Here is a 12,061-nt window from a genome sequence, read left to right on the forward strand (position 1 = left end):
TCAATGTGGACCGACATTTTATTTTCATTTGCTTTGAATTTTCAATGATAGTAATATATCAATGATTTAAATTGTTCTTCAGTTTTTGCTGAAAATCAACGGAATCTTTTGCAAACACTCTTTCAAGTTTTTGAACCAAACGCCAAAAAAAGACAAGAATATAATGTCTGCTTAACCACCTACGGATACAGGGAATTCATATACTACTACGTAGCAAAATAATAGGCGAACACCAAAGTATATAAAGAACTCTGGCATAAAGGGTGTCTATATTCTGCAATGCAAAAAAAGATGATAATTAACCTAAACACGGAACAAAGGCATATCTTTGCTTAGGGAGAGAATTGAGGAATAACACGGAATACAGCTCAAACTACAATCCGAAGTTTTAGTCTGCATAATTCTGATGGTAACAATTAACAGAGCCCCATGTGATGATAGTACCTTTACTGGAAACTAATATCGATACTGAGGTTGACGAGGGTACTCGTAAAGAGAGCTTGCTGCAGATGACTCAGGAAGCACACTTCTAGTACTGTACTCTGTAGATATACCACCATGACGGTATACTGATCGCAAACCCACAGGAGGGGGGTTATACTCGGGCTCTGAGTGCGCCGAGTTCACAGGATCACGGTATGATACACGCTCACGGTATGACACGTAGGGATCATTGATCCCAATATCATCCCGGAGTCTAGTTTCCAAACTCAGTGGCTGATGATATTCACGACGCTCTGGGAATCCATCCTGTCTGTAATAATCACGTGGTTCTACTACTGCCTGTCTTCTGTAAACATCAGGATTGCCTAGCACTGTGTCACGTGGCTCTACTACTGCCTGTCTTCTGTAAACATCAGGATTGCCTAGCACTGTGTCCCGCCTATAAGCATCAGGAAGTTCCACCAATCGGCTCTGCCTATAAGTATCATCGTGCTGTATCACTGTGTCCCGTCTATAAGGATCTGTTCTCAAAGTCCTACTATATGCATAAGATTGAACAGGAGCAGGTGGTGGTAAAGGTTGAAGCGGGGCTAATGGCACCAATGGAGATGTAACTAAATCCCTTTCATGAAAATGAGGACGTTCAACCCGCTCACGGTACCCACGTTCTTCAACCCGCTCAGGTCGTCGAGCACGTTCAGCCCGTCTTCTGCCATCCCGACCCCGCCTCTTAACTCTGTCTCGCTTGGATATCGCAGGGGTCTCAAATCCAAGCCGCGTGTCTTTGGACCTGGAACCTTTGCTCACAGCAGTGAAAAGCTTACACAGGTCCTTCACCTAGCAAATAGCAACAAATATGCAAACAAATTGTAGGTGCCGAGACTCGCAAGAAAACTGAAGACTGACAACAGTAACAAATAACGCTTAACCTGAGATACCCATTAAGCACAAACAAGATGGATCAAGTACCTGTTTAGAGGACAATAGGCAATCAAACTTTGACCTTGTGAAATAGTTCTTCTTAATCGCTTGCCTGAACGTCTCCTCTGCTAGTGGTAAGCAATCCTCAAGAACAGAAAAGCGAACCTGAAATCAATTTCCAATAAAAATTAACACAAAATGTTCAAGTAAAAAAAAAAATCCCACTTATCACACTACGAAAAGCACCAATAGAATTCTAGTATCTATATTCATCGACGAATTCGTCGAACAAACATATACATATACATAATTCCTCCAAGGGAAGTAAGTTTATACATTTACAAACTCATGTTGCACGGCCTCCCAAACCCCAGGGCCACCAGCCACAAACAGACCTCTGGCAGACAAGCACACAGGAACGTGATGGAACTCCTCACACATAAAGATAGGCACTCAAGGTAAAATATTGTTCAAGGAAAACTCTCATAGAGCAATCCTTGCCAGAACCGGCATAGGAAAGACTAGGAGTCACAGTAATTATCCTATCGTTTGCCCATTAATGAAAGAATTATGCAGCAAGCTTTAATTCAATGAAAGCTAAAATAACTTCACACGTCCCTTTTTTAGGCACTCCGACTGTGATGAGATTTAAAATCTAAAATAATTGTTTTCTACCTATGTCTCTACCTGGCCAACCCTCCTCACATTCATCTGATGAATTGCTCAACATCGATTTGACGATAAGACAGAAGATTTGCCTTCTTTATTGAGGCGGGAATAATGAAAATGGAAGATCTGCCTTATGTTAATCACTACTAACTTATTTTGGTATGTATTAGGGTTCCCAAGAAAGAAAAACCATATTCAGTGTAGAATTCGCCATAACATTGGCATATCAGTCTCATTTGAAATCTTCCAAAACACTCAGAAACACATAAAATAAAACCATGTAATGGTGAATAAACGTTCAATTTGGTACAATTTATAACTTTTGCATCCACTAGAGAGTTGAGACTGTGATCTACAAGCAATAGACCTTAAGCTCAAAGACCTTAAATATGCCTAGGTAATCAAGATCCAATGCACAAATTAGTATTTTAGATCCCTAACAAGGAAAAGACAACAAAAAGCTCAGTAATACCTCATCTGCATTTGGTTTACAAGGAATTAAAAAACTGATAAGGAATTGTAGACAATACCAACACATATCAAACATAAATCAATAGCAGGATCACCTATCCCAAAAAAAAAAACAATATTCTTATTTAGAATGTTCCATGAGAAAAATAGCAAGTTGTAACTTCCCCATAACCAAGACCCAGGAAATAAGACGTCCATACTATCCTTGTGGTAAAATATAGACAATCAGACGAAATCCTCTAATACCAATTCTGATGGAAACATTAAATTTGAAGCAACCAACCACTCATGGAAAACGTGAAGAGAAGTGATCTATATGTAACTTCGCAACATTTCGAAGCGTACGAACAAGTGGTAGGTGTATACATGCTAGAGCATCAGATTACTGATGTAGATACTTAACGATTATTACAAGGCATCGCACAACACTGATCCCATTGTCAGCCTTAAGTGCTATAGAGAGGTAACATTTTTTTTAAAAATCAGTATCACAGTGCTGTCATTTTCTATGATTGGCAGAAGGAAACAGGAAAAAGGAAGGGAGCAAAATCCTGACCTCACAGACACAAATATATACAAGGGAAATCAATACAATATTGTCAAACCAATCATGCCTCAAAGGTTTCTTCGCACCAAACATGCCATTACCTTGTGGATCAAATTAGGAAAACATTATGCAATCCATTTAAAAGGCGGAATTTTTATATCTAGTGTTTGGAGCATGAGGCGTAGTAGCCGTTGTAATTTTTGGAGCATGAAATTAAGGCTACAATTGGAGAAGTAAATAATTTATGATAGGAATACCTTTGACATACATCAAATCATATACAACAAAAAATGCAATAAATTTTACCTACATTTGGACCTATCTTCAGGGTTTAAATGCCTCTCAAGCAAGCTTAAGACATCACTGCTTAATAAGGCTTTTGTACATGAAGATGGATAAAATTGACTTAAAATACTTAACATCACTAATCAAGCCCCTCCAACAAGAACATGTGTTTGAAGTTAAAAATATTTTGCGTTATATTGGGAGTGACAGAGAAAGTTTGAATTCTACTCCTGAATTGTCTTTTGTATTCTATAATTGTACATGAAGCTGCCTTTTTGAGTTTTGATACTTCACTAATAAACTTACAATCTGTATATATCAAAAGAATAGATTATAAAATTAGAACCCAGAGATATATCTATCAAAGGAATAGAAGGATGGAACTCTATTTTGGGTCATCAGACTAAACCACAAGTACTTGATAACTGCTTTGGTTGTTATATGCGCCAACACACAATTGAACATAAAGAGCAATACCTGACTTGAAAATTAGATACTGCATCCCCCTGCTTCATCTTTTCTGCCTTTCTGTTATACCAACATGCGTGTACATACACATAAAGATGGAACCACCTGAATTTAATTGCCTACTGGTTTAGTCTCCTAAGGTTAGGTACTACTACTAAGGTATAAATTATAGGCACTAGAACCAAACTAACTCTTGCCCACTTACTCAAAGGAATAAAGGGTTTTTTCTTGATGAACTTATTTATTGTTTTCTAGGGTTTGTTTGCCTCAAACAAACGTATTATACTCCGAACTAGGAGAAAATGACGAGACTAAATCATTTTTCACAAGTAAGGCAGTAACCCTGTTCTTTTTTTGAGAAAGGGTAACAAACCAGTAACCTTATTCTAATATGAGTAGTTTCATCACAACCATTTTCACCATTTAATACTCGTAACCATCACTAAAACAATTCTGACATGCTCAAGCGCTCACCGATTACCAGATATCAAGTACTTTTACACCCATTCAACGACACTAATGACCATGACATTGTCTAAATTATACCACACATCCTAAATGGACAAATTCGACTTGATTCTCAAATGGAAAAACTGCAAACTTTTAAACCGATCAAATTCAACCTCTCACCTATCCTTTCTTGGCTATGCCCATTATGACATACGCTTTACGTCTAAGGAACACTATTGACAAAACAATTTCAAATATAAGGAGTAAAAGTTTAATGCTCCGGGCATTGTATTCTCCAATTTATTTTGGATAATACAAAATCTATAAAGAATTTTACCTGCTACCAACAATCATACAGGAATATCCATCTTCTATTTATTTTTCTTTTCTTTGGATGGGGGCTGACTTGTTTCCCATTCATTTCTCCAAATTAAATGAGGAAAAACTTTACCTGGATGTTTCATTCAGCAGCCAATTCAATGGATTTAATTATTCTTAGGACATTTAAAAGCAATTTGAATGACGTAATGAATGTGCTCCCAAATACAAAGTCAATCATTTAAACCATAACAAGAAAACTGAATAGCACCTAATAATGGAAACTCCTTACCCTCAAAGGACAAGAAAGTATTTTTTTTTTCATTTTTTTAATGGGTAACTTCCTAATTTCTAAAGATCTTCTCTGATAATTTTTCTTTTTTCCTGGTTGTCTACAGTCTACACACCTCAGTAGAGCGAAATATCAAGTTACAACTTCAAGAATTTACTAGTATAAATGATGGTCACCTGAAAGATTGTTCTCGAAATCAGTCACGTCCATAATCAGTGATCAGCACACATGTACGCCCAGAACTATACTTTGCAAGTGCGGTGGTCTTGGTCCTATATTATACAAGGCAAGTGGGTCGGTCCTAGACAGGCTAAAATTTTAGAATGGACAGCCCGGACACTCCACAACCCCTAACCTTTATAGTGGGTCAATTAGGGGACGGTCAGGCAGCGGGCTATTTGTTTTCGTCTTTCTTCTAATTTTTTCTATTCCCTATTTTTTCTTTCGATTTTCTACTTTAGTCTTTACGTATAGAATTTAGTTTTAAATATAGCTTATATTACTATCTTCTTTAGTGTGGTCTTAAAACGTGTCATTATGTCTAAGCATAATATAGAAAGCTTAAAATCAAAGCATTTTCAAATGCCAAAAATCTGAAGGAGCAAATGAAAAAATAAAAAAATGTTATGTAATGCAACAAAAATAAATAAACATTAGAAAAAATTATATATGGATTAAAAGATGTGTAACTATAATTAAGGAAAACTATGTCAATCAGGTTTTAATACCATTATAAATCTCTGCTCTAGATACAAAGGTGCAACGTAACTTTTCAACTAGTCTTCAATAGTAGTTATCAATAAACAAAAAGGTTTAAACTAGTAATTAAAGAAAAAGTAGTTTGACTCCCCAAATAGTAGCAATATCATATGAAGTGAATCAAAGGAGTTGTATACAACTTTTTTAGCTAAAATTATTATTTATTAATATCCGGTTAAAGAAAAATCCAATACGAATAACATGCACGCCTTAACGTCATGGTGCCTCCACTAATACGTCACTTAAGTAAGGCAAAGTACACGACTTGAGCTTCCCAAATGCCAATGCTACAAGCCAAGTGTGCCCTAACCAAGCCCCTTTGCAACACAATATATATGACAAAACAATACCGATCACATTGAAAACCCATTTTAAATTCATAATTCAAATGAAAAGCAGCAACTTTGTTTTGGATAATTGTGGTGTCTGAACAAGCTTGCACGTACATCAACTAATTCCATGAAGTACTACTACATCCCACTAGCACAGGTATCAAATAACTCTGTCCACTAAGGCTTGGACAGATGGGAAAAAATCACCTAATTTCTTCCCTTTGTTGGGATTTAAACCTAAGACCTCATGGTTCTCAATCCAATTCCTTGACCGCTAGACCATGCCAAATGAAAAGCCACAATTTTAAGCTTCTAATTTAGATCTCTTATACTAAGTTTCTAGTTCACATTCCTCGACGCTAACACACTCCTTCATAGGTTACCTAGCAATTGATACATCTTTGTCAACTCAAACACTCTTTTATAATCGAGAAAATCTCAAGGGCTAATGGCGCGTGATTCTAATCTCGACAGATGATCGGCCCACCCCTCTATTCTTCTCCACTTAAATATCAGGTTTTGTCTGAACTCGAGTTCGAACCTATGATGTGTGCCTAACCCACACATCAAAAGCTACGCTCTTACCACTAGACCAAAGTCCTAGAGTAGGTCTATTTATTGTTTAGTCCTACCCTTTTTACAAGGGAGCTCCTTGACACCTACATTAAAGTGGCCCCTTACAAAAGTGAAGCACCCAACCCTAGTCACACCGATTCAAGCTTAAAACCATGAGCTTTCATACTTCGATAAAAGCCAAATAAAACTTCTCAATCTTTGGTTGACTTTAAAATTTGGCTCTTTGGTTCGGCCTTTTATTTTCTACAAATATAACCTAACAAACCAAATAACGAATTAATACATAATATCTATATCATATACGCACTCAATACCAATTTATGTGATGCATATTTGTTTCTAATTTGTCTCAAAAAGTATGACATATTTATATATGTAAAAATAGTTTTACTTTAAACTTCTCATTTTACTATTAGTGAGATAATTTATAACCACAAAAGTATCTAGGACTTGTTTTAGACCACGAGATTCAAAATTCTTTCTTAAACACCATACCCAGTCAAACATAAAATAATTGGGACGAAGTGAGTAATAATTCTTTGAGAAAATATAATATTTATAATAATTTAATTAGATAATTATATATATATAACTACTTGCATTATATATGTTTATATAAATCAATTAAATTCTATTATTACATTATTTTAAAAGAATATGATTATTTGAATTTACACATACAATAAATTAATTATAAAATTATATTATTTTTTCAGCCCTTTCAAGCCCAAATTGATGGAAAAAACTCGAACCAAACAAAATTTATTTCGATTCTATTTTGTTTCTAGAAACCCAAAAATCAAAAGGCCAAACCAACATTTGGTAAAATTGAACCGTCCCGACGAATGAACACCTTACTTAAAACTTCAAGCTTAAATGTGCTTAAACATGCATTTAACAAAACTATATGCTATCCTCTAAATGGTACTTCTCTCTTACGTCCTCAACTAGAAATATTCTTCATAGCCGAAAAAACTACGAAGAGAAGCAATTAAAGGTTAGAAGGCATTGATAGCACAACTAGCTAACCTGAGAAGGAAATTGAGACTTGAAAGCCTTGGGTGCAATGTTATAGCCACCACATTCTGCAGCTTTGTAGATCCCATACATCAACTTCAAATCAACATCGTAAAGGAAAAGCCTCATCCCTTTATAAATTTTTCCCACCGTCTCTTTCTTGCTTGCCGGCAACCCTAGAACCTTATAACGATAACAATCCTTCTTTGTCTCGGAGTTGCACATGAAGATCATACCCATGCCCTTAGCCTTCTTCTTTGAGGACGACTTCTTTTGTGACGACTCGGGCTCGTCTTTGCCTTGAGGGGCCACTCTAGACTTACCTCCGAAGGCAACTTTCTTAGAGCTTTGCTCATCATCATTTGACTCCAATTTTCCCAAGTCCTTCTCAACCTTACCGTTAGAGGCTACTTTCTTCATAACTTGCTTATTTTCACCTTTCTCTTGGGGGCTTCCATTTGCCTTTCTCTTCCTATTATTCCTTCTCTTCATTTTTTTAGCTTTTTGCTTCAAACATCCTTCTATTTTCTCCTTATTCTTTTCATTTGCATTTTTTTCATCTTCTTGTTTTTGCATGTCATCTTCCTGGTTATCTTTTTCTACACCAGCAGCATCTCCTACTTGCTTATCATCTATGTTCTGTTCACCATCTTCCTGTTCTATGGTATTTTCTTGGTTATTACCTTCATCATTACAAATAGCATCTTCTTCTTCTTCCTTATCAGAACCACATTTTTCATCTCCCCCTCCAAAAACCTCATTTTCTTTATTATCTTCATCTTCCTCCATAGCATGTTCCCCCTCTAAAGTTACAGTTTCAGCTCCGTCATTTTCTTCTTCTTCTTCTACAAGAGTGATCATTGTTTCTTCAGTTACAGCCGTTTCCACTGAAATCTCAACCGAGCCTCCAGTTTCTATGTGGTTTTCCACCTCACTGGAGTCAAGTGTCGTAGCAGCTTCAGAAGCAACTGCAGCATCTTCTTTGGACACTGATCGTTTAGTTGAAGCATTGGCCTTGCCTTTTGCACGCACCATCACGAACCTATGTATCTCCGGATCAAAGGGTGTTAAAAAAAACGCAAATGAGAAGCAGCTAGTCACACCCATTTATATTAGTTGAACCTATTGAAGAATTACCCACTTTCTTTATCCATAAAAAATTCAAATCAGATGCAAAAAAAAAAAAATAAGGAATTTAAACTCTAAAGTTCAGAAAATTTACCCAAAAAAAACCTCCCAAACGGCGAAGTAAAGCAGTTTTAGTTGGACCCTGCCCCTACCCCTAATATATACAAATGAGCAAACAACTGCAAGTTACATCAACATCTACATGTCACTCCGATACTAGTTGGAGTCTGCCTAAAAGAATCATAAAAATGATAATAATAAAAAGAGCACTGCGAGGTCGCCTTAACAAAAGCTCGATTTATCCACAAATACATCTATAAAGTTGCTGAATTTACTTTTTTATAAGTCGATTATGATAAACAATAGTGAGATTCGTACAGCCCTAACTAGATTATAATTGACGCTTAATAGTTGTTGTTGATGGAAAAAACTGCGAGATCCGAGAAACAAAAGCTCAATTTAGAAAAAGTTGATGAATTTTTTTTCTTTATTATAAATTATAGTGAGATTCATAAACACTAACTAGCGTCGAATTGAGGCTTAATAGCTGTTACTGTTGATGAGGGGAAAGGGTGAAAAGCGTGTAATTCATCAATCTCGTTCTCATTGAACTTATCTTTAAAAAAAATTAAACCAAAAAAACCCTAATATTAAAGATCAAAGACGTAAAATCGGAAAATTTTGCGGAATTAATTAACTCTAGCGGAAACAGAAGGATAATTCACTCACCTGTAGATTAACGTCGATGGGGCGGAGAAAGCAAATATCCTCTCTCAGCTAGGGTTGAAGTGAAACCCCTTTACGTTTCTGTATTTATGGTGTAAAAATGTAGAGAGGACAATGATGAATGTGATGATCGAATCTGAGCCGTTGGATTTGTGAGATGAAAATTTGAGAAATCCTTTTTTTTCGATGCAATGCACTTGCAGGCTGCAGCTTTTAAAGAATTTTAATAGTGGAAACGGACAAAACCACACACAAAAAAAAGGAAAAACTTATATTCGATCCTTTTAAAAAAAATGACTCGGGTACTTGGTACTATTTTAAGAATATATTATTTTTTATACTTTGCTCACATTATGAGTCGTAAGTCACCGTGAAGGAGGAGAATTGTTATAAGTTGACACTTGGCGTAAAACTTTCGTACCTTATAAATTATTATAACATAAATTTTATGCAATGTGTTCACCTAGGCACGTATTACATCAATAACCAGGTGTGTTGAAAAATGGTCAAGGGATTCAATCTCGTATTGGTATAATGGAGTATGCATAAGGTCCCATATTGTGGACAAATATAGGTAAAAGAAACTAGTCTCACAACATTGCGGTCCAAATGAGGTGCAAGATAGTAAAGGATTTCCTTACTCTAGACGATTGTGGGTAAAGAACTAGTCTCACCCGTTATCGCCCAAATGAGGTGCAAGACAGTAAAAGGGTTCCCTTACGATTGATGGCTAAGCTAGGGTAGAGAATCTAGTTTCACCGTATTATCGCCCAAAATAAGCAACATAAAGGGTTTTCTTATCGTGGAGGGATAAAGATGAAGAAGTTAGTCCAAGATATTCGTTTCACATAAGTAATTGAAACATAAGCACATTGACAGAAAACATCAATTAAATTAGTGAAGATTTTAAATAGGATAAGAGATACTATTGCTTGCCTACAAGAGACAAAATAAACACATAAATGGGTTAAAAAATTGGTAATACAAGCTTTTATGGTGTTCAGAATAGATAGACATAGAAATTGAGTAGGGATCATGGTAGAATCTAGGCTTAAGGATAAGGTGGTAGAAATTAAGAGAGTTAGTGATAGAATTATCGTGTCAAGACTAATATGAAAAAGGGAAATAATTCACATAGTTAATGTCTATGCTCCAAAAATAGGGTTATTAGAACAATACTTTGGAAAGATGTGGACACCCTTATCCAAGGGTGGTTTATCCAAATTATTCTTAGTCACTTCAATAATACATATACAGAGCAAATTATACATACATATAGCACATCTAATATTGTAAAATAGAGTCTCGATGTGATCTTGTCCTGCAGGCGCATAGAGTATCGTTCAAGCGCTTTGTTGTAAAAATAAAATTTTTAAAATGGACATACCTTGAGTCCCGTTAAAATGGCTTTTTATATATATATATATATATATATATATATATATATATATATATATATATATATATATATTCCAATGCTCGAACCATCACTCTATGTGTAATTAGAGTGATAAAGATTAAAACTTTATTTAATTATAAGTTCATATCCCCTTTTCATAAAACTAGGGTCTAAGCCCATAATGGCGTTCTTTGTGGTTTAAGTTAATATAAATAAATTTAAGATTTTGATCACCCATTACCTTTATCAGTCAATTGGGATCTAAGAAGGTATAAAGTTCTTACCTTTAAATAAATCCCTAAACATTCACTTCAATTGCTCTTTGTTGAATTTTCAAGAATCTAGGGATTTGAAAGATGATTTAATATTAATCCTTGTTAGTTTGGTATAATAATCAATGAATAGGAACTCACCTTGTACGATTTATGATTCTCCTCAAAATATTGGCCAAAACAAAATAGGGTCTAATATCCCAAAAGTTCCTTTATTTTTAGATTTTTGTCAGTTTTCGACAAGCGACCACCACATACAGTCTGTATGCTGATCGTATGTCAATTCCTGAAGCCTATGATGATGGATATCAGTTGATATATGGGCAGTAACCGGTTAATATATCACTCGTATATTGAATATACAGCCCGTAAGTTGAACATGCGACCCGTATATGGCCTCCGCAAGTCACATTCAGAGACTTGAATTTTTCAAACACTTTTGGTCTCAACAAACAGTACAATGTGCACCCATATGTCCAACATGCGGTCCATATGTTGCTTCGCATGTCATGTTCAAAGGCTTGAAATTTTTAACTTCCAGTGATTTTAAAGACCCCACATACGGTTAGACATGTGATTCGTATCTCGAATGTGCATGCGCATCCCGGCCGCATCTTGGCCCAGATTTCCGACTTAGTTCCTTTTGATTCCTTTCAACTCCAATCTTTTTGTATACTTGGCAGTTGGCACACGCTCAGATATTGACTTTCTCACGTGTTTCCGCCTTAATTTCTAAGGTTCTGGTTTAACCAAAAGCATTTAATGAGTCTAAACCTTACCTCAATGTACGAGGTGTTATATTATCTTCCCTTTTGGAACATTTGTCCTCGATATCGATTATTGCCTAAAATTTGACTAACTCCTAAGATTTTTAAAAGTTTTGCCAGAGTTTCTTTTATAACTGGAGCTATCCCAGAATTAAAAACTCAACTAACAATTAAAACATAGTCCTCGCCGGCACTTCCACACCAAAAAAAAACTATCTTT

The 12,061-nt window shown here is 35.7% G+C and overlaps 1 protein-coding gene across 1 annotated transcript; it reads right to left on the reverse strand.

Annotated features, from left to right (window-relative positions):
* Window positions 1-240: 240 nt before the first annotated feature.
* Window positions 241-9,644, reverse strand: LOC104113656 (uncharacterized). The gene is made up of 4 exons (XM_070196353.1): window positions 9,407-9,644; window positions 7,562-8,591; window positions 1,414-1,530; window positions 241-1,281 (listed from the first exon to the last, which is right to left on the reverse strand). Exons 2-4 carry the CDS (start codon window positions 8,582-8,584, stop codon window positions 457-459), a joined length of 1,965 nt encoding a protein of 654 aa, XP_070052454.1. The 5' UTR covers window positions 8,585-8,591; window positions 9,407-9,644; the 3' UTR covers window positions 241-456.
* Window positions 9,645-12,061: the final 2,417 nt, after the last annotated feature.

The sequence above is a fragment of the Nicotiana tomentosiformis genome, chromosome 2 (genome assembly GCF_000390325.3).
Source record: "Nicotiana tomentosiformis chromosome 2, ASM39032v3, whole genome shotgun sequence".
In the NCBI taxonomy this organism is placed as follows: domain Eukaryota; kingdom Viridiplantae; phylum Streptophyta; class Magnoliopsida; order Solanales; family Solanaceae; genus Nicotiana; species Nicotiana tomentosiformis.

Bases quoted from the DNA above. Each gene is read 5' to 3' on its own strand.
- LOC104113656 (XM_070196353.1), bottom strand. From the start codon at position 8,584: ATGGTGCGTGCAAAAGGCAAGGCCAATGCTTCAACTAAACGATCAGTG. The intron at 1,531-7,561 runs GTTAGCTAGTTG...AATTGATTTCAG, and splicing joins AGTCTCAATTTCCTTCTCAG to GTTCGCTTTTCTGTTCTTGA. The intron at 1,282-1,413 runs GTACTTGATCCA...GCTATTTGCTAG, and splicing joins GCCTATTGTCCTCTAAACAG to GTGAAGGACCTGTGTAAGCT.